Below are 27,330 nucleotides of genomic sequence, written 5' to 3' on the forward strand. Positions count from 1 at the left end.
CTTGTCTCCATTGTCCCTGTGGGCAACCACAGGGGACAGCCTCCCTGATCCTCCTATTCTAATGGTTCCCTAGGTCCCAGCCTTGACTTCTCAGCCAGAATCTCTGAGACACAGCCCATGTCACCTTGTTCTAAGCTGGGTTCCTGGGCAGGCTCTGTTCAGATTCATAGAGGGATGTAATCTCCCAGAGGATGTCTGGAAGGAGTCGGGAGTGGAAGGATGTGCCTGGTAACCTGAGGGGGAGTTTGGTGCCTGTATGGGTATGCACACTTGATGGTTATGTATCTGATGGGGAGGGACTTAAGAAGTGAGTGCTGGGGGTGGTGGGCATGTGCGTACAGACATGGAGGGCCAGCAGGTGTGAGGATCCAGACCACACGTTGGTAGGAACACAGATTGCTGTAGGACCTGTGTTCTCTGGGTGGCTCTGTCTGTTGTCTGTGGCTGAGGGGTACCTTAGATGTAGGAGCTGGAGGGAGCTTGTGGTGCTGTGCCTGTGGGGATTCCTTGAGGCTGGTGGTCACTTCTGAAGGTTCAGCTCTGCAGAGGTGTATGGTAGTGCCTGGGGGAGACATGCCAGGGTTCTCAGCAGGGGCAGCAGGGGGAGAGCCCAGGCTGAAGGAGAGCAGTTTTAATTAACCATTTTTAATATCATTTTGGACTTTGGCTGGTATGTGAAGGCCCCGCTGGAAGCAGCATTTGTAAAAATTAAATCCCTCTTATTAGGAGCTTGGCAGACCCATGTGCACGTGCTGCCCCCCTCCCCCCGCCCGTGCCCCCCTGAGGAAGAACTGGATGAGGCCATGTCACGGCAGCAATTGGTTATCATGCCTTATCTGGGAATAGGAAACTGTGCGCGTGACACCCGCGGCCACGCTGGAGACGCCAATTCATCTCGCCCTCGCTCTGACAAGCTAGACTGCCCTTCCTGAAAGGCATCCGTCAGGCGGGACCGGGGCCTCTGCCTTGCCTGCTGCCTCTGTTTTCCTGCCTGGGCTCCAGCTTGCCCTGGTCCAGCCAGGCCCAGCCCGGCCCTCCTGGGCTCTGCCACCCACCGCCCCCCTTCCACATGTCCCAGTCTAGGGAAGATCTTGGGGAGTCATAATTATAATAATAATCTAATCACGGTGACGCGTCAGGGCAAGCGTCTAATGTTATCTGAAGTGGTCTTCCCGCTTAGCTGCGATAAGACTCGGGATGACGTGCAGATAACGTTGAGCTGCCCTGTCCCCAAGCCGTGAGCAGAGCAGAGGGGCCTCAGCAGCCCGCTGCCCGCCCGCCGCTTTAAGCCGGGAAGCGGCAGCACCTGCTAATGCAAGTGTTTAATATTTGATGGGCTGGGATAAAGCAGGATCACCTTCGAATTGAATTGAGTGTCAGCCGAGAATCTATTACTGAAATTCGGGTGTGATTTGACAGCAAAGTAGACGATGTTATTCTTCACTAGTTACTGCAATCTTCTCCCCGACATCACTTAAATATTTTTTTCTTTGCTTGAGTAAACACACATTATCCTTCTTTTTTCCCCCTTCCTTCCCTTTTTCCTTTTTAGAGGGGAAAAAAACCCATCCAGCTCGCCTTCTCCAGGCTGATAGGGTAGATTGTTATTTCTTTATTTGTCCTATTAAATGGAATTTCTGATCGTTTAATCCGGCCTTTGTAAGTGATTTTAAAGTACTTGAAAGCCGGCCCGCCACTGCTCTCTGGCCCACTGCGCTCCAGCCATGGCCCTGACCACGCTCAGCAGCTCTTCCAGCTGTGCACCACCCACTGGCTGCTTTCCCTCGCTTCTGCCTGCATTCCCCCGGCTCTGCCTTGGCTCCAAGCCAGCGTTCTCTCCCCTGTCCTTGTGCCTCACACTCAGCCCCCGATTTGTGGGTTCAGCTGTGGCGTGGGAAAATGTGGGAGGGTTGACTGGGAAGTTGAGTTGTGGCTGGTACCTCCATGTCAAGGAAAATGGCTTCGGGAGGGTGCTGAGGTTGAAGCACCCATACGGCTGAAGCTTGGTTCCTGCAGCTGAGAAGGAAAGGTACCTGCCCTCTGCCCAGCCCCTTGGCCTTAGCACCAACTCTGTCCAGCCTCCTGACCCCGTGTTGGACCTTCCTCACCATGAGGGAGTCTGTGATGGGATGGGGACCTCTGGGCCCAGGGATGGGTGGGCACACTACAGTGCCTGTCTGACCGTGGCTGCCGTCACCTTAGTTCCATTCCACCAGTGGCCCCACCACCTAGCTTCTGGGAACTCAACCAAGCTACATTCCCAATGACCACATCCCATTTGCTTTCTTCCCCTGGGAGGAGGGCAGCCTAGGGTTCCAGGACTTCAAAGGTGAGGGATGGGTAATGTTTGAAGGGCCATCCAGCTATACAGCCCCCTGATAGAAGCCCAGGACTTTGCTTCCCATCAGAGACTCCCAACCCCCAGTGGGTACCCCCTTGTTGGGCTGAGCAGGAATTAAATTCCCACTGGGTCACTTAATAACATTCTAACCCTTGTAAGTCTCTTCTTTCTGGGCCTCAGTTTCCTCATCTGTGCTATGAAGTCAGTTGTGCCTGTAAGGGGCTGTGAGAAAAAGTGCCATCCCTGTCCTACCATGTACCACCCCCCACCACGGAGGTTGGTGCGGCCAGGTGGCGCAGAGTAGGGGACGGAGGGGGGCAATGAAGTGCTAGGGGCCTGAGCAGATCGATGCCCCCAGCACTTCCTTCCCCAACCCCAGGAAAACAATTAAGTACAGATCGATGGGTGGCCGCTTTGAATATGCATAAGTGAGCACTTGACCTTCAGCAGAGATCTGTTCCCCCAACCACACACAGTCTCTCTCTCTCTCTCTCTCTCTCTCTCTCTCTCTCTCTCTCTCTGTCACACACACACACACACTCTCTCTCTCTCTCTCTCTCTCTCTTCATATGTTCCCATCACAGCTGCTTGAGACCTTACCCCTCCTCAGTTGAGCCCTCACATGGAACCTAGCCTTCCATAACCTGGCCTGCCTCTCAGTCTAAAGCAATTAGACCATGGGCAGGTGGTTGGCCCCCTCTCACTTCAGTGTTGTTCCTATCTGTAGAGTGAAGTTTAGATATGTTAGTCTCCTAGGTCCTTTCTGACACCAGGCTTTATGACCAGCAATACTGTGGGGAGAGGCCCAGCAGAGTGCTGGGTAGTCTGGAAAGGCAGAATCTAATAGGGCTGTCTGGTGAAGGGGGTGCCCTGTTGACAGGATGGTCCTGATAAATTTTTTTCTTTAACTTTTTTTTTTTTTTTTTTTGAAGGAGAGAGAGAGACAGAGAGTGAGCGGGGGAGGAGCAGACAGAGAGGGAGACACAGAATTTGAAGCAGGCTCCAGGCTCTAAGCTGTCAGCACAGAGCCTGATGTGGGGCTCGAACTCACAAACTGTGAGATCATGACCTGAGCTGAAGTCGGACACTTAACCGACTGAGCCACCCAGGTGCCCCAGGATGGTCCTGATAAAGGAGGGTCTTAGTAAATGGGAGCTGTCTAGAGGAGCCTGGCAAGGGGGCACCCAGTGGGGGTTGGGAGTCTCTGATGGGAGATACCTAGGACAAAAGGAGCTCTGAAAGAAGAAGGGGTTTTCTGGTGGGGGTCCTGGAGGAAAGGGGCCTCCATGAGGGGACTCTCATGAAGTGACATGATGAGAGTAAGCCCTTAGTGGAACGATTTGGCTGGAGGGTGGAGGTGGTAAGTATTGGGGACCAGGGCCTCTGTTAACCATTCTTGCCTCCTGTCTTCCAGGCTTACAGCTTCGCCATGGGCTGCTGGCCCAAGAATGGACTTCTAGACATGAACAAGGGCCTCAGCCTGCAACACATAGGCCGGCCCCACAGCGGCATTGGTCAGTCCCTCCACATATACCCCTGGCAGCTCAGTCAGTCCTGTGCCCGCATGCCCCAGTCCCTTGGCACACAGAGGGGTCCTTTGGCTCATTCTGTGCTCTAACGGGGTGCTTTCCATAGCTGGGGGGAGTGGGGAAGGAGGGTGGAGTGAGGGGAGAGTGGAACCAGACCATTGGAAAAAATCTCTCGAAACACTATTTAGGAGGAGACTGGGATCTGGTCTTTGGGTGGGTCACAGGTGTCCTTGGATTCAGGCCGAGATATCCCTGACCCCTCCTGCATCTCTGGTGGGTGATGTCCTCAGAGTGGTGGGCACATGTCAGCTTACCCACCCCCCATGGAGCTAGAGGAGACTGTTTAATATTGTTTCAAGTCTGTGGCTACTAAACTGGGCGATCAATGGGAGTTAAGGAGATGAATTATTTAAACCTCACCAGCTTTTAATTAGTCGGGGTCCTTCTGACCGATGGCTCCGTCCACAGGGTATTGACTCCCCCGCAGGAGCAGCAGCCTCCATTGAGCGCTGCCTGGGTTGGGAGGGGCCACTTGGGGTACCAAGTGTGTGTGCACCCTCAGAGGGATTCCTGCCTGGGAAGGAGCTGGAGTGACTCTGGTTCTAGGCATTGGAGGCTCTGCTTCTGATATATCAGCATGGGTTTGGTGTGTGTGTGCGTGTGTGTGTGTGTGTGTGTGTGTGTGTGTGTGTAACAATATATCTGTACATTTTCCTGAGGGCATATGTCTGTATATGGAAGTAACCATCAGCCTGTGTGTGCATCCACCAGAAAGTCCGTTCATTTCTGTGTATCTGATTTTGTGTGTGTGAGCACACGTCATGCAAATGCTTTCAAGCAGGGTATTTTAAAAAAAAAATTTTTTTAACGTTTATTTATTTTTGAGACAGAGAGAGACAGAGCATGAACGGGGGAGGGTCAGAGAGAGGGAGACACAGAATCTGAAACAGGCTCCAGGCTCTGAGCTGTCAGCACAGAGCCCGACGCAGGGCTCGAACTCACAGACCGCGAGATCATGACCTGAGCCGAAGTCGGCCGCTTAACTGACTGAGCCACCCAGGCACCCCTCAAGCAGGGTATTTGACAAGCATAGGCTTTGTTCCAAGTGGGGAGGAGTGGCGGGGGTGGGGGAGGTATTCCTGGGAGGTGCTATGACATTATCATAACCTGTGTACCTTTGGGGAGCTATGGTGGTGGAGGGGACTGGCAAGGTATACCAAAAGGACCCAGTCACCTGTTACAGACTAGCCCTTCATCCTTTCCACGGACATCACTGGTGCCTAGTGGGTGCTGGGCATGCTGAGTGGAAGTGCTTGTCCTCAAGGAGGTCATATCCAAGGAGGAGACAGAGATTGAACTGGGTACCCAGGGTACTGAGGGATGTGATAGGAACACTTAGGCTGCCCCAAGGGAGGATTCCCCTGTCCTCAGGTGCCAAAGTGACTTCTGCTTCTTTATTTACATCTCACTGACTTCAGGGGATACTCCTTATCATTCTTGCTGGGACACCCCACAAGGCTGTTGTGGGGTCCTGAGGGAAAGAGGAAGCAGTCAACATGCCTAGAGAATTGGGGATGCCCCACAGCAGCTGCTGTTCCCTTCCATAGGAGCTATTCCATACAACCTAGAGAAGACCCCAAACCTAGCAAGGTGATATGCTTGGGAGGCCAGCAGGGAGTTTCCTAAAGAAGAAAGCATTTGAGTCAGGAGATCCTTGAAGGATGAATAGGAGTTTTATAGGTAGAAAAATGGGGGAAGGGTTTTCTACTTAGGAGCAACTGTACGTACAAAAGCATAAAAAGGCATGTTGAAAACAAGTTAGACACCTACAAGTAGTTTCCTGTGATTGGAGCAGGAGGGACATTTGGGTTAGGGAAGAGCTGGAAAAGAAATGGGGAAATAAGCAGGTCTTGAATGCCAGGTTAAAGGGTTGGCTCTTTCATGAGGTTTTGAGGAGACAGGAGGTTTGTGAGAGAACAGCACTATCAAAGCTCTTACTCAGAATTGATGAGGCAGTATGTGCTGCACAAACTATTTCCTAGTAGATGCTTAGTAAACTCTTTGGGGTGGGGGGCTGAATGAACAAGTGAGTAGATGAATCAATGGGATGGCAAAGGGAGGAACCAGGGAATGAGGATCAGTGAGAAGACTTGTGCTGGCCCAGGCAGGGAGGGGCTGCAAATAATGGAGTCTGGGTGGTAGGAGGGACCAGTGGGACTGGGTCAGTGGGATTGCCCTGCTTCTGTGGATGTGATCCAGGGTGTATTTGTGAGAGGAAGAGGTTCCTTCTTCCCACTCTGTTATTACAACTCCTGAGATGTTCCTTCCCTCTTCAGGAAAGAAGGTTTTTCCATCTTGGTGGGCCACAGGGGACAGTCCAAAGATATGAGTCACAATGGACTAAGGGCTTTGGAGCCAAAGGAAGTTCTGGCTCTACCAACCAGAGCCCTGTGCCCTTAGACAAGGGATAATGCCAGTGCCTCTCAGGGCTGTTGGAGAGGTTCAGTAAAGCTGTCTGTGTAAAGGACTTATGCAGTGCCTGGCCTGGCACACAGTGGGTGCTCAAGGAGCCCCCTCTTCTGTGGCCCTGACAACACCAGGGCCTCCCTAGGGTGCCAGGGGTTCCTGGCACAGGGTCTTTGTATCTTTGAATGTAGAGGGCTGCCCTGCCAGCTCCTAGCTGGCTCTGAGGTGTGGGTGAGGGTGCTTGGAGGGGAGGGAGGATGCAGGGCATTAATTGGGCTGGGAGAGGCGGGGAGGGGAGGCGTTGGTTTTAAGCAGTGAGGTTAATGGCCCTCGCGCCAAAGAGACAGCTTTAATGAGCTTCAGCTGGCGGTGCCCCGAGTTACTGTGCGTGCTAAAAGGGTCGCGCTGTAAGAGTTTGATGTGGACTGTTTCCCAGCCCTGGGGTCAAGGGTCAGCTCCTGTCACTGGCCACTCAGGCTGGTCCTCAGTGACATAGTGCTAATTAACTGTGTGAGGAGCTGCCAGCCTGGAGTGGGGAGTGGTATGCATATTGGTGGGGGGGGGCAGCATTGGTGATGCTGGGCAAGGGTCCCTCAGAACCCAGAGCTCAGTCATCTCTGGGATGTGTTTGGCTCTCCCACAGTGCTGTGTTGGTGGCGGGGGGGGGGGGGGTGCGCAATGTCTCTGTGTGCAAATCACCAATTTTTCTCTAGCCCTAGAGAGATCTCCTGAGCCTCTTTCTAAGGTACGTGTGGTAGGGAGAGTTTGTTGGACCTACCTGGTGGGGACTCCTGCTGAGTTCTGAGTGGTGGTGGCCCTGAGAGAGCAAGGGGCAGGTATGCTGGAGGGTGACGCAGATGGCCTAGAGCTGTGGGGTAGGCTGTAGGAGGGGAGAGGGCCCACTGGGATGGATGTTTGTGGCTGAGCTATTTGAGGAGGAGCTGTGAGAGCCTCCTGGCAGAGGAGTGACCTGGTCAGAGTTGGGCTTCAATTAGAGCAGACTGAGAGTTTGTACAGGGAGGACTAGCGAGGAGAAACTGCAGAGGGGAAGGTTCAGTAAAGTGCATGGAGGTGATGGTTAATTCAGAGCCAGCAGTAGCCATGGGAGTGGAAGTAGAGGACCAGGTCAGTGTATGTTTACTTTGCACCTATTATGTGTCAGGAACTGTGATAGATGTATTGGTGAAGATGACAGAGTGCCCGTCCCCCCACAGAGCTCACAGGTACTGTCGTCAAGACAGATACAGTTGGCCCTGGCAACTAAGGGAGAGGTAGGTTCAGGGATGGAGGCAGTAGAGCTCCAGGCAGAAAGAGGGTGTGGGGGGCTGTCAGCACGGCCTCTTAGTCAGGAGATGGATACTTCCTTCAGGGGTGGTGGATTTGGCCTTGGGAGCCTGGTGAACAGGGTGGTGTGGAGTGGGTTGTGGGTGAAGAGGGACTGCATGTACATAGAAAGGGTCAACAAGGGACTCACATTATTTGGGGGTACTTTTTATTAATATAATTTTCCCACCAGTTTTATGGAAGACAGGCATTATCATTCCCATTTTATAGATTAGGAAGCTGAGACTCAGTTAAGTGACTCACTTGAGGTCACACAGCCAGTTGAATTGGAGAGCCAGGACTCAAACCCGGGTCCATCTGAGTGCAGAGTCTGTATTCTTACCACTATGTTGAACCAGGAAGCACCTTTTTGGTGTCGGGCTTTGTGCTCTCAACAGAGATGTTGAGGAAGAATACAAGCTCACTTCCATCATTTCCCTCAGTTAATGTGAAACATACAGGCCTTGACAAAGCCTTGGTAGCAGCAGCTGAGGAAGAAAGGAAAGGAGACATTGCCACCCTTTCACCCCTGCTACAGTCGCCATCAGAGCCAGAGCCCAGCAACGCTTGGCTTTTGACCTCCTTCAGACTCTGACAGTTCTTACTCTGATTTGTTTGCTGTCTACTTCATGGACCAGGGGAATCCCACCCATTTTCCAGGGGCAACCTTTTCTGAGAATCTTGCCTGGCCTTCCTAGTGTGAATGTACAGAATACACCCTTGGACCTCTCTTCTGGTTTGTTGGGGGTGACGTTCAGGCCCTACATACTTGATCTCTCTAACAGCAGGACCCAGGCTTTCTTCCCTTTTTCCTTTTTGGAAATCTGCACAGGAAATGTCAGTAAAATTTCACCTGTTGTTGGGATATGGAGGCCCCACAGATTGCTGGTTTCAGCTGGCTAGGAGAATAACTGGACCTTCCCTGATGCCTGGCTGGGTGGTCCTGTCTTCCTAGTTCCATAGCCCCTCTGTTCAGGGCCTGAGGAGGGTCCCTGTGAGGCTCATGGTAAAGAGGGATGGCCAGACATCAAGTGGACTCTCAGGAGCTTGTTGCCCAGCATGGTTTGGCAAAAGAGCTGGGCTGGCAGGTGGCAAGGTAGGGATCTGGCCCAGGGGGGCAGTACTGGCCTGTGGTCTCCCCTGAAGGAGTAGGGTGTCTATCAAGAGTCCAGTCAGAGCGCATTAGCTCTGTGACACGGATCTCATTAGCTCCCGTGAGAGGTGTCACTGCAGGAGAATCGTCGGCTCAGGGAGACGCTTGTACCAAAAGGAAGAAAGGACAGTGACAGCCTTTTCTCTGCCGCCTCTGCCGCCACGCTCCCTGGGCCGCCCGCCCTCCTCCTCGTGGGGGGGTGGGGGTGCTGGCTAATGAGCTCGTCTACAGTACAGCTTTGCCTTCCCCTCCTTGAAGTTCCCCAGGTCCCTCTGAAGACCTCAGGCCCGGGATTAGCACACACCAAACGCCAGCCCCCCTCTTGCCCAGCAGGGAGTTCCTTCTGATCACCCTGCTCTGCTACCATCAGCAAGGGAAAGGAGGTGGGGCCAAGACAGAGCCACTGTGGCTGACAGGGAGGGGGCTTTCACCCTTGGAAGGCTCAAGCCCCTCTGCCTCTCTTGACAGAGTGACCATGTCTACTTCTCTGCAGTGGGCTCTTTCTTTCCAGAGTTGTGATCTTATCCTCCCTTTCCCTTTCCCCGTGACATCTACCCAAGCAGTGTCCCCATCCCTATCTGGAATGCTTCTCCCACAGCATGGCAGAATGTGGGGACAGTGGCCAAGGGTTCAGTGGGTAACATTTAGATCTAATTTAAGACTTTCTGGCTGAGCTAGAGGGCTTCAGAATCAGCTAGAGGCCAGTCTGGGCTTCAGATGACCTGAGGATAGTGAAGTACTGATATAAGTCCCCTGCAGACCTAGTAGCTCTCTCCCTGGCTGTCCCAGAGAGGAAGAGAGGGGTGCTGCATAAACACACACACACACACACACACACACACACGCACGCACGCACCTGCCCACCCGCCCTCTCTGGCCATCTTCAGGGCTGGGACAGGAGGAGTTAGCACAGCTGCCTTATAGAGAGGGGGCCAGAGACAGCTGGAGTATGTGCTTCCTTGGCACTACCCCCACCCCCACCCCCCACTCCTGTCTGGTTCTTTCTGGTACGGCCAGAAAAGTGAGCAGATGGGGCATGGTTGGCCATGAGAAGGGATAACTCTCCAGGCATTGACAGGGGCTCCACTGGCCTGCCTGGAGGTAGTATTTACCTGGAGGGGTACTCACTCCTTCCTTCCTGAGCTGACACCTCTAGAGCCCCCAGGACATCTGAGGAATTGGTCCTTGCCAGACACCAGGCTCTAGTCTTCTGTAACAACCACAGATGGAAAAACAGGTAGACGGATGGACAAGTGAACTGATGGATGGAAAGGGGAAGGTTCTGGTGTATGTATGTATATGTTCTGTGTGTGTGATGCACTGGGAAGTACAATCTTTGTTTCCCTACCTTCCTAGCCCCGGGCCCCGGCCTGGCCTCCCCTTGTCTCTCTCTGTATCTCCTGTCAAACCATCGCAGACGTAAATGACAAAGAAATCAGAAAGACAGATCAATGCCGGCCAAATTAGCACTTGCAGATAGACTGTGCGGGGATGTCAGCGCCCTGACCCCTGGTGATCTTGCAGCCTCCACTGCTGATATTATGCAAATTGCATCCATCTGGCAGGACCTGCGTGCTGGCTGCTTCTACTCAGAGGAGTAATGGGCTGGGGGTGGGCGGGAGTGTTAGAGCAAGAGTCGGTGGAGTGAGTGTGTGCGTGTATGTGCATGTGTGAGCATGTGCTTGAGTGTGTGAGGGTGTGTGGTGCCCACCAAGCACTGGGCGGTGATGGAGTGATTGACAGGGCAGATAAGGGGCTGCATTGGATTCCTTTGGGCTGGGGGATTAGGAGCAGCCACAGATGAGAGATAACTAGACTTCATTTCAGTTTATTTTCCTCCTTATCCCGGCTCCCCACCTTCACTCCCCGAAAAACACAATCTCTGTAGTTTGCGTTTTCATCAATATTTGCAAGTCATTACCACTGGTTTAAGGTGAGAGACAATGTCAGGGCCCAGACCAGGCCAGCCCCTCCCCCAATCACATACAGGTCTGGTATCCTGAAAATGAGCGCCATGAGTAGCCAGACAGCCTTCACTCTTGTGGTGTTCACAGCATTCCTTCTCCCAGACCCAGAACACTCCTGGGATGGGCCCCGCCTCATGGACCAGCCCCAGACCCACTCAGCTGACCTAAGGCTACCTGGCAGTCTTTCAGCTGGGCCCTGCCCTTGCCACCTGAAGCTGCTGTGTAACATCCCTGCCCCTAAGCGTAGGCTCCAGCCTAGGTGCTTCTGCCCCTGATATTAGCTGTGCCCCTGGGAGCTGCTCTCCTCTTCTACAGGGCTCTGGAGCCTTCCCCACAGCTCCTTCTGTCCTTGACACTGTTGACCAGGGCCCAGACCCCAGACCCCACCTGAGCAAAGTTGGGCTATGGCCTGTGGAGAGGGCAACTTGGTCTGAATTACCCATCAACACCAGCATCTGTCCACATTTGCTGAGTGCCAGATGTAGCACAGAGGAGTTTACATGTGTTATCTCATTGACTTCCCAAACCCTGTGAGACAGGGGCTGTCACCACTACTGTGTGTGAGGAAGCCGAAGCTCAAGAAGATTATCGTTCACCCAAGGCTGCAGAGAAGGATGTGGGAGAGCTGGAATTTAAACATACATCTCTCTAAGGTCAGAGCTCTTCACCACCAAGCTCTGCTGCTTCACTGCAGTGGCCGCAGCCACTCGCACCTCAGCATGCCTGGGTCCGTTGAAAGGAACCATCCTTGTACAGCGGGCAGACACGTTCCTTCCGCTCCTGGCCTCTCAACACAGACCCTGACCCAGACCAGGCCCCCTGCCTGGCTGAACCAGACCAAAAGGGAGGGTTCAAACACATCCACCCTCAGGAGCAGTGTGTCTCAGACAGTCGGGCTGTAGCAAGAAGGACGCACAGAGGACAGAACGCACCCAGCGGCTGAGCCAGCCCAGGAATATGTCACCACATGTGGCATCCAGGCCCCTGCAGCTCAAGGAGAGGGGCTGAGCAGCTCAGTCCAGGCAGCTGTGGTGGCAGAGGGTATAGCTGTCCCAGGGGCCCCTCCAAAACTGGGTCCCCACTGTACCCTCCCACCAGGCAGGGTTGGGAGCTGGGAGTGCTAGGGACATGTCCGGGGACACGTGTGCAAGGGGAGCTTGTCCTAATGAGGAGAACATGGCTGCTAGTTAGGCGAGGGGCGGGCGGGGAGCCGCAGAGCTGATTGAAGGCAGGGGCAGGGGTCAGACAATTAGGCCCAGATCCGGCCGTTTGATGTGAGTTCTGAGGCCTCAAAGCCTCCCTTCAGCCCGCTCCCTCCACTCCCTCCTCTCCCTCCTCTTTCCTTTCTTCTTCTGCCCAAAGGCAGGAAGGATGGAAACGCTTACTCTCACTGTTACTATTATTAAACTCTGCAGCAGGCCAGCCAGACCCCAGGACTCCTGCCCACAGGGGGCACCCCAGGCCCCCAGGAGGCTTCTTGGGCCCCAGGGGCATCTGGCCAGAAGCCAAGACCAACCTGAGGGCAGGGATGAGCCGAGCCCCCAGAACAGGGTAACCTTGCTCCCTTTCTTGCTTGGGAGGCAGGAATGAGTAGGGCTGCGCAATGGAGATTTGGGCCCAGGGCTGCTTTGACCATCACCTCCTGCAGCCACCCAGTTCTTTTCTTTTGTGTCCAGGGCTTGAGGGTGAAGGTGTGGTTCATTCACACACATACCCCGTCTCATAAATAGTTGTCTGCAGCAATCACACCAAAACCTTGCCCTGCAAGATAAAGATACAGAGAGCCACACAGCCTTACAGAACTGTCACACTCACACACCACAGTGGAGTGTTCCCCCCACCCCCCATGTAATAGTCACACATACCATCACAGGGTTCCATACTTTAGTCACACCCAAGGTCTTGCACAAAAGCCCTGTCTCCTGCATCAGGGCCCTGGGAACTTCACCCCTCCCCAGAGCGTCTGGGAGCAGCAGTCAGATTTTGTGTCCAGGGTGGGTGGGTGGGTGCTGAGCCCTTCCAGTCCCCCATCCTGAAAATAAGCCTAGAGAGTAGGTACTGACCAGAGAGTAGGAGGAAGCCAGATTGGGGGGGGGGGGGCAGTAGGGAGAGGGAGGGTGGGAGCAGAGATAAATGTTAGCTCATTTCTTCCGTAATTAGTTACTCCCTCATCCCCGCGTTGTAATTGTGAACAAGCTGTAATGTTTAATTAGTCTGTAAATGAAACCCCAATTTCATAATGGCCTGGCTGACAGGGCTAAGTGAGCAGGGGAGGAGGCAGCAGGGAGGTAATAGGGAGGGCCTGTGGGGGGATATGCGGGGGGTTGGGGGTGGGGGGGCTTGTGGGATCACCTTTTCTCTTCAGCCCCAGTCTGGCCTCTGTCTGGGGACACTTTGTGACAGGGTCTGGTACTTGCACTCCCGACTCTAATGTCCTCTCCACTGGCCCTTCTTACCAGAGAGAAGAGAGGGAAGGGAAGACTGCTGGCACCCTTCTGCTCCCTTCCTACCTCTCCTCCAGTTCTCTGGTTGGGATGCCACAATCATTGCCCAACTACATGCTTACAGTTGGAGAAGCTGGCTCTGGGGGCCCCAGTCTTGTGACTCCAGCAAGGATGACCCTCCTCAAATCATCCTATGAGGCCTTTGCTTGGCACCTGGACCTCAGGATCTGGTCCTATACCTGAAGGAGCCAGTGATTGGCACAGGATAGGCCCCTCCCCCTCCAGTCACACTGCTAAGCGGATTCCAGCATCAGTGCCAGGCTGACACCCCAGGCCAGACCTTACTCTCCGTGGGTATCACCGCAGACTGTGATAAACTGGAGCTGCCGCAGGGGGGAGCCCCTGGCCCCACCACTGTCTCATCCATCGGTCTCCCTGTCTCCCCCACAACATCCTCACCGCCTGCACACGCCCCCACCCCGCCTGCTGCAGCCATAAATCTCAATTTACGAGGGCGGCTCTGGTGGGGGAAGGAGGCAGCGCCGCTAATGACGGCTCCTCAGCCGGATTTTTCATGTTGCACAGTCATAAATTTTTAAGAACAGCATGGGCAGCACGTTAGCGAGTTATCGAGGCTGCCTCCGTGCTGGCTGCCTGGCTCCAAGAGAGCAGAGAACCAGGCAGAGCAGAGGACACATTTAGGGCTGGGGTGGGGCCCAGCAGCTAGCCAGACTAGTCTGAAGGTAATGGTATGGCTGGGCCAAGCAGGCAGGCCAGCATGAGCCTTTGCACAGAGTGGGGCAGTGCCGCCAGAGCAGCCAGGAGCCAAGGACAGGCACGTGGGTGGGAACAGGTATGTGGGCACACAGACCATGGCATCGGGGGGTGCTGATGGATGCCTCTGCTCCAGGACTTGACACCATGATGTACAGGGAGCCTGGAGACATATGGATTTTCAAAGTGGCCACTTTGAATAGAATTACAAACCCTGACCATGTGCATAGTGAGGGCTCTGCCCTGGCAGAGTTACACTTGGTTCATAAACAAGGTGCCTTTTGAGGTCATTCTTGAGAGCTAGGATCCCTGGAGCCACCAAGGAAGATTCCTGGGGAGATGCCCACAGAGGGGCAGACCTATGGATGTGATGGAGCCAGGAGCCTGGAAACAGGATGACCTTGTTCTAGTTAGGGCTCATCACTTCCTGGCTGTGTGGTCCTGGGTAAGACATTCACCACCCCAGCCCTCTGTCTCTTCCTCTTTAAAATGGGATTGATGATGGCTTCTACCTCCCAGGCTTACTATAAAGCCTGAGTCTATTTTAAATCTCTGGAAAAGTTTTAAAGGGAGTGTCTGGGAAAAAGATCTTTGTGGGGGATGGTGGGGTATTTACTTTTGATCAGCCATTCATTCGGAAGATACTTGCTGAGGTCTGGGTACCCAGTCCAGTGCTGGGTTTCAGAGGTGAGGGAGGTGATGTGAGCACTTGTGGCTGAGGCAGGTCAGTGTTCCCAGCCCTGTACCTGGTCCCCACACAAAGTCAATGGGCCAGATCCAGCCCTGTCCTGCCATGGGCACACCTGAGCTGTGACGCCCATACAGGCCTTCTCATAAGCCCCAGGGTGAATGCTCACCTGAGTTTCCTAGTCTATGCAATTGAGGATTAATGATCTTGACCGCCTCTCAGGAGCCACAAGCAGAAGGTCAAGAAATCAGATGTTGCTCAAGTCAGCAGAGGTGGTGTGAGTGCGCGTATCAAGTGTTCAGGATGAGTCCATGGTAATCCACCAGGACAAACGCTGGTCATTTAGGGAGAAGAGCATCCCAAGCTGGACCTTGTTGGCCACTCTCAGGCCATTCTCCTCATGCCCCTGCACTCCAACACAAGGTCCTCCCCCACTTTCTGGAAACTGCCATTCCTTCTCTCACCTCAGGGCCTTCCCACATGGCTTTTTTGTCCTTGGGAGCCCCTCATTCCCATCCCTTGTCTTGATTAACTCCTGCTCATCCTTCAGAGCACAGCTCAAAGTTTGCTTCCCCAGGGAAGCCTTCCCTGACCCCTAGACTTGGTCAGGTCCTCCCCTGTGCACAGCTTCCTAACACCTAGCACTCTCCCTGCACAGCATTTCCTCACAGTCCAAAGAAATAGTTGTTTAACGCCTCTCTCCCCAACTGGATTGTAAGTTTCCTGAGGGCAGGAATTTACATCTGTTTGTTCAGCTTATATCCCCAAAGGGTAACCTTGAGTCTGACTCGTGTAGGCAGATAGTAAATAAAATGTGTTGTTTTGAATTAAGTAGAGCTGGGGTGGCCCTGGCCCACCCCTGGGTGCCAGGGCAGGGGGAGGCAGCTAGGGCAGTGCCTGGAGCCGAGGTGCTTCCCATTAGTCCTCATGATTAATTCACAGCCACACTGTGATGGAGTGGGCTTGTCCCCAGTCAGCGCCTCCGCTGGGGCCCACCTGTTAGCGACAAACAAACAAAGGGGATAAATAATGCATTGGGAGCTGAGCCAGGCAAGGCGGCGGTATTGAAATTAATAGGGATTAGCTGAGCAGCTTGAGGATGAAATATTTACCAGGTGGGACTGGGCTTAGGGAGGACAGCCCCCCTTGCAGAGTCCCCAGGCACAGCCAGGCCCTTCTCCAGGGCATCATTGGCTAGGACTGGGGAGCCCCAACACCACTACTACCACCCCCAGATGCCTTGGTTTGCTGAACAGACTGGTGGCTGGACTGCTGAGAGCTCAGGTCCCAGCCAGTCTCCTGGCCCAGCAGGTCTTAAGGAAAGCAAGATACTTGGAAGGAGTGGCAGTGGGGAAGAGGCTGAAGCCCTCAGCACTTTGGAAGCTGGGAACAAAGACCTTGACTAGTTTTCAGGACCTGGGCATGTCTAGGCTTCAGGCAACACGTCAGGGCTGGAGTACGTTCACCTGTGATCTCGTCTCCCAGCTTCCCTCTTTTTTTTCCAGTTCTTCCTTTCTTCCACTTAATACATGTTTACTGAGGGCCTCTGCACAGGAAACATTAGTGCTCTTGGGTTTGTGGTCTAGCAGGAGGTGACAGAGGCTATCACAGTGGAGGAACATTGGGTGCTGTGAAAACACATAGAAGGATTCCTAACACAAACATGAGGGCCCAGGTAAGGCACTTCAGGAAATGATAGCAGGGGTTGGGGCTTTCCAGACAAAAGGAAGAGCATGTGAAAAAGCTGAGAAGCAAAAGAGCCTGAACTTGGGGGTCGAGCAGGAGAGTGGGTAAGATGAGGCCTTAGAGGGAAACCTGGGCAGATCTCTGGAACTTTATAAAGAAGTTGGGACACTGTCCTGAGAGCTGCAAGGTGCTGCTCTTGGAGGTGGTTGTTGTTTTAATTATGAACTCTTGAACTTTTTACTTTGAACAAATTTTACATTACAGAAAGTTTCTGTGCATCTCTTACCTAGTTTCCCCTAATGTTAACTAGCTTACATAATCACAGTACAATTACTAGCACCAGGAGATGAACATGTGTACTATACTGTTAGCTAAACTGAAGGTCTTACTTGGATTTCACCAGTGTTTCCAATGCTGTCCTTTTTCTGTTCCAGGATCATTGAAGGGTTTTAAGACAGGGAGTGAAATGACCAGATTTGTGGCTTAGAAGGACACCATGGAGGAGATTGGCGGGGGCACTGCTGTCTCCTAGGTGAGAGGTGGTGGTACCCTGGACCACGGTGGTGGTAGTGGGAATATAGGTTTAGAAATCACTGGGAAATATATGGTAGATAAAGCTTAGGGCTGGATAAGTTTGCCCAGGTTGAGAGTAGAAAGTGGTAAGAGAAAGGGGCCAGTGGCAGCTCTAACACCCACTTTGTAGGGATGATCAGAAGAAAGACGAGTACAGAGAGCGGGAAGAGTTGGATAGAGAGGGAAGGTGCTATCGCTAAAGCCAAGGGAGAAGAATTTCAGGGTGTGAGTAAGGGGCAGTCGAAACCTGAAAAGCTGCTATTGGACTTCAGCCCTGTGAGGTTGTAAGGATCATTAGAGAAAGCGGTTCAGTAAGACTCAGGTGGGGAAATCAGATTTGCAGGGTGGGAAATGAGGAAGACTTTGAGCGGTGGTTAACCTGGTTAGCCAGGAAGTTTGGCCATGAAAAGGAGGAGAGATTGGGTAATGAGACCTTGAGGCTTAACTGGAAACTTTGGTTGTGAAAAGGAGGAGAGATTGGGTACCAGCCACGTGGAAAAAGGAGTTAAGGCAAAGTTGTTTTTAAAGATGGGAGAGATTTGGGGTGCCTGAGTGGCTCAGTCAGTTACGCAACCGACTCTTGGTTTCGGCTCAGGTCGTGATCTCACGGCTTCATGGGTTCAAGCCCTGCATCGGGCTCTGCACTACCAGTGCAGAGCCTGCTTGGGATTCTCTCTCTCTCCCTCTCTCTCTGCCCCTCCCCCACTCTTACTGTCTCTGTCTCTCTGAAAATAAATGAATAAACTTAAAAAAAATTTTAAAGATGGGAGAGATTTGGTATATTTACATGCTTATGTGAAGAAAGCAGTGCAGAAAAACAGTAGAGACTATATCAGAGAGAAAGGGGATTGCTCATCACATAAGGCCCCCGAAAAGGAAGGGGAGTGGAGAACCCAGGTGGAGTGAGGGTGGGCTTTAGAAGTGCTGGCAGGGACGTACCCTCTCTCTTAACAGGTGAGAGGAGAGCGCCTCCTGTGTTTCCTGTGAAGTAAGGCACAAAGGCAGGAGAGGGATGGGAGTGGGGGGAGGGAAGGGGAGGGGGACTTGAGAATGGCAGAAAGTAGAGAATGGAGAGAAAGAGAATGCACACTGATCAGGAACATAGGAGATCGGCTGGGCAGTTTTATATACCCAGTTGAGGTTGAGGACTATGATTTTATGAGTGTCCCTACTCTATATGGTTGCAGTGTTCTCTAGTCACATTTAGCTCAGTGCAAACATAGAGAAGGCGGTTTGAGTTTTTTCCAGGCAAGAGTGATGGAAGGAAAAGGGAGAAAGAAAGGATTGAGATGACGGACCATGGACTCCAAGGTCCTGCGTGAGGTGTGTCGGTTACGTTGCTAGGACAGAAACTGCTTAGTACATACCTAATATCCGTTGTGTTCCTTCCTCACTGAATGGAGGAGCCCTTGTAGGGGCAGTAGTGTGTACCCAGTTAAAACGCTATTTTTTTAATTCCTCATACAGCTAGATAGGGTTATGTCCCTGAGTTCTGGCCAGTGAGATAGAAGGAAAAGCGTTGTGTGGGACCTTCAGGAACAGTACTTAAGAGGAAGTGACTCAGTCAGGAAATACATTATTCTTGCTGTTTCCTTCCTCCTCTTTCCTAAAATGTGGATGTGATGCTTGGAGCACCTGCAGCCATTTTGGACCATACGATAACCTAGAAATTGGAAGCAACATGCTGAAAGGGGCAGAAAGAAGTCTGAGCCCCTGATGACTCTGTGGAGCTGTAGGACTTTTAGTCACCTTAGATTGCAAGCCACAGACATAAAAAATTTTTCTTCATTAAGTTGTATTTTCTTCCCCTCTCTGTTTTCACGTGGGTTCCCATCAAAACTTGACTCTTTAGCCTTTTTAGTAGTAACATGGCCTGTGTCTTGAGATATAACAGGAAACAATTTGGTCATATGTTTCAAGAGAGCATAACAGGAGTAACCAACTTCCTGGCTTGAAATGACAGCGCCCTCGTTGCCCTTTGCCCTCCCTCCTCCCTTTAGCTAAGTTTATGTTATAAGGTGCATTTGTTATATCATTCTCTTTCCTGTCTGTACCTTCTATATCAGTTACTATGCTTCTGGCTACAAGAAAAAGAAAACCCAGTGCAAGATACCTTAAATAATAGGATTTATTACCTCACAAAAGTTTAGACATAAGATGATGCTAGGGTTAGTTAATTCAGCATCTCAGCAATGTCATAAAGGACCCAGATTTTTTCCATTTTTCTGTTCTTTTATCTTCAACATGTTCTTCGCAGGCTAACTCCCCTCACGGTTGGAAGATGGCTTCTGCAGTCTCAGACATTATGGGCAGACATGAAAACATCCAGCAGAATATAAAGGACTATTTCCTCCTCATGTTTCTCTTCATAAGAGTGAAGTTTTCCTTGAAGGTCTTTCAGCAAACCTACCCTCACATCTCAGTAGCCAGAACCCAAGGCCACCCCTAAACCAATGACCGGCAAGAGGGATAGGATCTTCACAAGTGGCTCAGACACAGAAGATTCACCCTGGTCGTGTGAGGGAGGAGTGAGTTCTGCCAGGTTGGCAGAAAGGGAATGGCTATTGGGTGAGCAGTCAAAAGTAGGGGAGAAAGTGAAGAGAGGAGGTGGGTGGTTTATCTGGAAAGAGTAGAGGTATTAATGTTTCAAGGTTCCAGTGAGATGAAAGAAAAGTGTATTATTGCCAGTAACTAGGAAGATTTGAATTTAATATTTCAAAGGACAAGCAGTGGAGGATGTTAAAAAGGTAGAGGGTGTAACTGTGGAAATGAGTGGAAATAAGATACAGTAGAAATGGTCATTAGTGCTGAGGTCAAAGAACCAAGAGACTGGCAGCAAGTTTCTCAAATGACAGGTTATAGAGGCTAGGACAAGCAGGTCTCTTGAGAAGGAGGTAGCCAGGGTCTGGATTGATAGCACATGCTCACAAGTAAGGTTTCACATAGGCTGCTGGCACACAGGTCTGGGGCCAGGTCACAGGTGCCTGGGGCAATACTGGCAAATAGCCTAACCTCTCTGTATCCCAATGTTCCCATTTTGGAAAAAAAAAATCTACCCTGGTTGGTCAGGCCACTCTGGAAAGGGGTAAGGCCATCACCTTCCTATTAAAGCCACTCAGGGACCTTCAGAAGATAGTCCCTCAGGAGACCCCTAGGGACAGGGTAAGATGGAAGCTTGGTTGGGGCAGAGATGGCTGCCAGTAATGGCAGATGTGCTCAACTATTCTCGGTAGCTGCCTCTTCTCCTTGCCCCTCCCCATCCAGGTCCCCTTCACTTGGCTGTTATCTGACTACCCTCTGGCACTTCCAGCTGTAGTATTCCAGAGTCAGAAGGAGGGTGAGGCTTCTCAGCCCCTCTGTCTGGATGGGGCCTTGGCTGGGAATGAGTGGGGGAGGCGGGCACCCGTTGTCATGGCCAGAACAGCCGCCCTGTTACTCTGGCGTATTTCACTTTTAATTCTGACATATAATGTAATGATCTTTTTTAAGGCCCGATGATATTATCTGCCTGACTAGATTATTGAGTCTTCATCATCTCCAGATAAATTTATGGCCAGGACGAGGCTCAGGATTTATCATCAGTCAATAGAGCTCGATACTCTAACAAGGCGTGTAATAAGATATACATATTTAATGATCCAAGGGGAGGAGCGCTAATGGGAGCCCAGAGTGAGTGGTCCACAGGGCTGGGGCTCTGCCCTAGGGCTGCCATAGCTGTAGGGGCATGGATGTGGTCTCTGCCCCGTGGTCCCCAACTCTGGCCTGTCTCATGACCACCTGAGACTCTTCCTTGTTACGATCCAGAGGGAGAGGCAGACAGGGAAAGGAAGAGGAGGCAGTAGGGACAGTGTCAGAGCTGGGGCCTAGGCCTCTTCAGCCCAAAGGATGTAGAGACGCCCCAACAGAGAAGTCCTCTCCTTGCTTCTGGGCCCGGGGTAGGGGAGTAGCGATGTCCTTAGACCTGTACGCCCAGGCCCCTGAGCATTAGGGCGGGCCCACAAGGGGAGGGAGTGCCGGGGCTGCGTGCCCAGGCCGCGCTGATGGTGACGGATGGTTTTTCATTACAGCCTCTCAGGTCCTGCCCGCGCCCTGTGTGGAAATTCTATTTATTCCCTAATTTGTAAAAATTCCCTCTTTATCTGATCCCAATCAGGGCGGGGTAATTGGCTCTCTGGGGCAGCGGCTGGGGTCCTTGATGAAGAGCTATGTGGATGTACCCAGCCCGGCCCCCACCCAGCCCGCCACCAGGGCCCACAATTAATAATGATTTGCAAATGGCAGACAAGCAATAACACAGAAAGATGTGGCGTCCGTGCTGCCTCTTCATTTCCTCCCCTCGCAGATATAAATGGCCACAGAACAAAAACCCAGCACTATAAATTCTGGAATTAGTTATTCACTGCGATAAATGGGGCCTAGAGCCACCAGCCCCTCTCCCACCACCCTTCTTGCCTGCTTTCCCTGATGAAGGTCTGTCCCCAGGTGTGTTCCTGGGCCTGACCCCTGCTCCTCTGTATCTTTGGCTCCTGACACATTTCCCTAGCTCCCTCCTAGACCCTGGACTATAGCTACCCTTTCCTGTGTGGCCCATAGTTGGGAGTGGTCACCTGCTTTGGATCTATAGCTTCCTCAGGCTCTGCCTCTCACTGACCTGTCTTGGCTACCCAAGCTGGCCCTGTCCTCACTCTGCACTAGGGCTTGAATGGAGGTGACAGGTCCTGCCTGGCCCGGGAGTCTGGATAAGATTTGGTCTTGGGTGTCTTCTTTGGCATTTGGGACCAATCCAGTCCATTTGCCTGGCCAAGTGTGAGTTGGGCTCCTAGTAGCCAAATGTGATGTAAGTGACATAAGGGCTTTGATGCCTGCTTACTGGCCAGGCTGTTGTGGGATGTTGGCACAAGCGTTTCCGGGCACTATGCCCTCTCGGCCAGGCGCATCCTCTCCCCGCCCCCCAAGTGGCTGTGAGCTGGCGGGTAATGGGCGTGTAATGGCCTCATTTCCATGCCCGGCCTCCAGGAGCGGCGGTAAGTGTTTGATTGCCTTAATTTCCAAACACATCATTATCCCAGCTTTACCAGCGCTTAATAAACACTTTATGAGGATTTTTTTAAAAACATCTTCGGTCCGCATACTTCTCTGAAGTGATAAACTCTAATTAAGTCTAATATTTAAAAATATGGTAATGGTGAGTTGTTTGAATAAGTGGACTGCATTTCTGTAATTTCATTATTACGTAAAACACGCTAATTATTTGGAGCGCGCTTATTACGGAGAGAGAAATCGCCTGCTAATCAAGATGAAATTGCCTTTTCCCCTTATTGTGGAACCACCGTCATCCTTCACCATCAGCCCTGTGGCACCTCCAGGCACCTCGGTGGGGTGGAGGGGGCAGCAGGGAGGGGCTGGAAGAAGGGGTCACTTTGGAGTTGAGGCTATAAGGGCCCTGCCTTGCGGGAAGCAGAGGGAGGTATGGGAGCCGTGTCTGTGGGGAGAAGAGTCTATATCTGGGAGTGGTGTCGGGTGGGCCAAGGTAGCCCTGTCTGGGCTCCCAGGGGACTATGTGGGCCATGTCTGGGACAAGGAACAGGGGGTTGTGGGATATCAGTATTACTGCTGGAATAACATTATTATTGGGTATTATTGGAATAGCAACCACAATAATAATCACTAACCCAGCCACTGTTTTAAGTACTTCACAAATAAAAACTCATTTCATCTTTTCAACAACCCTTTGAGGGACGTAGTTACTATAATTATCATTATTGTTCCCATTTTAGAAAAGAAGAAACCAAGACACAGAGAGGTGAAATAAAAGTATGGTAACTTGCTCAAGTTCACAGTTACTTTTTTGGGGGGTTATTTATTTATTGGGGGGGGTGGGGAGAGAGCACAAGCAAGAGAGGGGGAGAGAGAGAATCCCAAGCAGACCCTGCACTGTCAGCACAGAGCCAGACGGGAGGCTCAAACCCACAAACTGTGAGATCATGACCTGAGCCAAAACCAAGACTCGGACACTTAACCAATAGCCGTCCAGGCACCCCTCAAGTTCATAGTTTTAAACTGATGGAGTTTGGATTCGAACCCAGAATCTAAGGATATTCAGGGGCCCTCTTCTGGTTCAGTCCTAAATTCACTGCCTTGGCTCCTATCTTCCTTCTAAACTACCATTTGCTGTTGTAACCTGAATTGTACCCAGCTGTAGCTTGAGATGCTGGCCCCCAGCATAGAGTTGCCCAGTTAGCAAATAAAAATACAGGACACCAATTAAATTTGAATTTCAGGCAAACAACAAATAATTTTTTAGTATAAGTATGTCCCATCTGGGGCTGAGGACTTATTAATCTCACTGTCCTGTGTCAAGCAGGCCCAGCATTGACCCCATTAGCCCTTTGCTCCCAGGCATGATGCTTGCCAAGATGTCCAAACAGAAGGATGTCGTGGCAAAATGAGGTTCTAGAATATCAATACACCAGGGTTCTTGCTCTCTCATCCTTACCAAGATTCCTGCTCCCAGTTCTATTCTCCCCACCCTGTCTTTGTTGGTCCCTGCTCCATGGGCTCTGGCCCCATTCCTCACCAGCTCCTGGAGATCACTAATAAAGTGTGTTACCAGGCTGAGCTTTTTAGACAGGAGGCCTCAGGTTTGTCTGAATCTTCCTTTAGGCCACACTGCATTGCAGCCTTATAAGGTCAGCAGCTTGTCACCCTGTTGCCCCTGATGTCTCCCACTCCATTTTGCCTCTTTGATCATTTTGTGTTCATTCTCTTTCCTAGCTCCAACAGACTCACGTATGGGAATTGTATATATAATAGAGGCATCATTTCAGAAGGGTGGGGAAAGTGTAGACAGTTCAATCAATGGTGATAGGACAGCGGCTGACCACTAGGGAAAAAAGTAAAGTTAGATCTTCTATTTCTCACCATATACGAAAGTAAATTCCAGACAGATTAAAAAGTTAAATATAAAAACAAAGTATTAGAAGAAAATATATGATAGTTTTCTAATAGCACTGGGATAGGGAAGGCCTTTTTAAGCGAGATACAAAGCCTAGAAGCTGTAAAGGAATGCCCAATACATTTAGATGTCCCATAGGAATCTCAAGATTTAACACTAAGGTCATCACTGTCCTAAACCTATACCACCTCTGGTTTGCCTTATCTCCATGAATGGTACTAAGATCCTAGACTCACCCCCCTGCACCCCTACATCTTGATTCCCTCATCAAGGCTTGCTCATTCATTCTGTTTCCTAAAACTCTCTTGCCTCTGTCCACTTCTCCATATCATGGATATATCCCCACCTCTATCTCCACTGCTGTTGGCCTGATTCTGGGCCATCATTTCTAGTCTGGACATAGTACAGTCTGCTAATTGGTGTCTATGCCTTCAGAGTTAACCCTGTCTTCCTCTTCCTTCAAGCATGTTAGTATTTCCCCATCATTCCCAGAATAATAAACTCAAGCTCTTTAGCTTGCCATCCAGTCTCCAGGGTCTCTTCTGGCCAGTCACTGCTAACCTTGCCAGCTTCAGCTCTTGCCACTCTCCTGCCTCTTATTCTTCGTCATCCCCACCTGCCCACTTGACTTAAGTTGTTTGGGACACTCTATGTTTCCCCTCCAGCAGTGTGCCCGTGCTATTCACTATTCAAGACTACCTCCCCACTTTAACCCCAGGTTGCTGGCAAGTGCCTCCCACATGCCTCCTACTTCTGCCTAGCTTTATCCTCCCAGGAACCCTTTCTTGATTCTTAGTGCCTTTTCTGTGCTGCCTTTTCCCATAGCACTGCTCACACCCCACCACTTACAGGTCTGTCTCTGAGCTCCTTGAGGGCAGGGAGCAAGTGAGTCTGTGCAGCCAGTCCTGTGACTCAGCATGGCCTGTGTGTGCCCAGCACACAGAAATGTCAGTGTGTATTTGCTGAACGAATGAGTACATGAATAAACTCCTTGAACAGGGCCCCTTCCCTCCTGAGGGTGGCCCTGGCCCAGGCCCTACTTCCTGCCCTCTACTGTTCAATTCCCAGACAACTGCAGCTAACTAGAGCACGTCAGCCTCAGGTCATTGCCCTGTGTAAGCTCTCACTAGGTGTCCTAAGTCATCTGAGCCACCCTTCCACTAGCAGCTTTGCCAAGCAGGTATTTGACTACCTTTGAGCCCAGGCAGCAAGCTTATCCTTTGTTAGGTACTCGCCCACTCACCTCCCTGAGGGATTTAAGCTGCTGCACATCTCACCTTATAGTCTTGGAAATATAAAAATATTTCCAGCATTAAGAATATTAATGCCTGGGGTGCCTGGGTGGCTCAGTCGGTTAAGCATTCGACTTCAGCTCAGGTCAGGATCTCATGGTTCGTGGGTTCGAGCCCTGTGTCAGGCTCTGTGCTGACAGCTCAGAGCCTGGAGCCTGCTTTGGATTCTGTGTCTCCCTCTCTGCCCCTCCCCTGCTCATGCTCTGTCTCTATCTCAAAAATAAATAAACATTTAAAAAATTAAGAATATTAATGCCCAAGGGGCTCCTAGGTGACTCATTCAGTTAAGTGTCTGACTCTTCTTGATTTCGGCTCAGGTCACGGTCTCACCATTTGTGAGATTGAGTCGCATGTCGGGCTGTGCGCTGACAGCTCAGAGTCTGCTTGGGATTCTCTCTCCCTCTCTCTCTGCCCCCCTCTCTATTCACTTCTCTCTCTCTCTCAATCTCTCTCAAAAATAAACTTCAAAAAAAAAAAAAAAAAAAAAAGGAATGTTAATGCCCAAAACAGAAGATCATCTTGTCACAAGCTGATGATCTCACAGGAACATAAAAACAGGTTAGGCTTCGGGGCGCCTGGGTGGCGCAGTCGGTTAAGCGTCCGACTTCAGCCAGGTCACGATCTCGCGGTCCGTGAGTTCGAGCCCCGCGTCGGGCTCTGGGCTGATGGCTCAGAGCCTGGAGCCTGTTTCGGATTCTGTGTCTCCCTCTCTCTCTGCCCCTCCCCCGTTCATGCTCTGTCTCTCTCTGTCCCAAAAATAAATAAAACGTTGAAAAAAAAAATTAAAAAAAAAAAAAAAACAGGTTAGGCTTCTAGAATTTGGAGGTAAGGAAAACCTACTTTGGAGGCCTCCATTGTGGGCACAAGACTGTGTCCCCTCCACCCCAACCCCTTATCATAACAGCTTCAGGCTGGCCTCATTAGCTCACCTCAGTGAGAGGAGCCAGAAGGGGGTGCTGCTGACCCAGGTGGCCCCAGGGCTTCAAGCTAAGGACTCTCCTAGAGGCCATGTTGTCATCAGCCTCACCCTGCTGTTGTCTCTTGCTGAACTCCTGGCCTGTTAAAAGCCCCAGATTTGGGCATCTGGGTGGCTCAATCGGTTACACATCTGACTTCAGCTCAGGTCATGATCTCACGGTTCGTGAGTTCAAATCCCTCATCAGGTGAGCGCAAGCCTCACTCGTCTCTCTCTGCCCCTTCTGGGATTCTCTTTCTTTCTCTGCCTTTGCTCACTTGTGCCCCCTCTCTCTCTAAAAACACAAACAAAAAAACAAAAACCCCAGATCTGTCTCTTAGCTTCTGCCCCATTGCCTCATTTTCTACCTGTACTACTGACTTTTTAAACTGATCAGGAGATTGCACTGGCTCTTAGAAAGGCTTCAAAGGCTAGAAAAAGAGCCTGGGCTGGAAGCCAATAACTGCCATACCACTGACTTGGTGAACTGAAACAAGTGTCCTCCCCAATCTGGATCTCTTTTTCTTTGTTGTAGTGGACCAGTTACAACAAGTTAGACTCCAGAATCCTCAGTAAACAGGGTCAGTAGTCAGTCAGAGTCTGTGGAGTGAATGACAATTGCTTTCATCAAGTGCGCTGGCTCCTATGTCATCTGTGCCATAGATTGTACAGTGTATACCTTCTCACCATTGGGTCATCCAGGAAACTAGCATCCTTGCCTTCCCTTCAAGAAGAGGAGATATTCCAAACATAAAGCATGTACAAAGACATTGGGGGGGGGGTGAGTATCACCTGCTCAGTACTCACAGTTAACAAAAGTAGCCCATGATCACCCCTAGTAAGGGGAACCTGAAGTTCAAAGAAACTAAGCACTTGCCGCAGGCACACAACCAGCGAGCAAAGTTAAGACTAGAAACAGGTCTCTGATTCCAAAACCCACTTTGTCATTTTCAGACAACAGTGGTTCCTTGAGATTGGAACAGGGATTGGGGATAGAGAATGGCAGGGGTAAGACCAGCGAGAGCAGGGACCCGTTTTTACAGGGCCTTTACCTTTAAGTCATATTAAAGAGTATAGCTTTGAACCTGAGGGCAGGGGGAGCCACTGAAGGGATTTAAAGAGACAAGGATGTGATCAGATTTGTGTAAGAAAGATCACTTGGGCTACAAGCGAATGGATTAGAG

General features: G+C 51.3%; 1 protein-coding gene across 2 annotated transcripts in view; it reads left to right on the forward strand.

The window, feature by feature from the left end:
• Nucleotides 1-27,330, forward strand: part of ERI3 (ERI1 exoribonuclease family member 3) — a 127,953-nt gene that overhangs the window by 97,547 nt on the left and 3,076 nt on the right. For both annotated transcript variants that reach the window (XM_047084554.1, XM_047084555.1), the window contains one exon: nt 3,756-3,855. In XM_047084554.1, coding sequence (XP_046940510.1) covers nt 3,756-3,855 — 100 coding nt within the window. The remainder of the gene's footprint in view (nt 1-3,755; nt 3,856-27,330) is intronic.

This window comes from Lynx rufus, unplaced genomic scaffold (genome assembly GCF_022079265.1).
Source record: "Lynx rufus isolate CCGP_SWC_20201006 ecotype Redwood Valley unplaced genomic scaffold, mLynRuf1.p SCAF_2, whole genome shotgun sequence".
NCBI classification, from domain to species: Eukaryota; Metazoa; Chordata; class Mammalia; order Carnivora; family Felidae; genus Lynx; species Lynx rufus.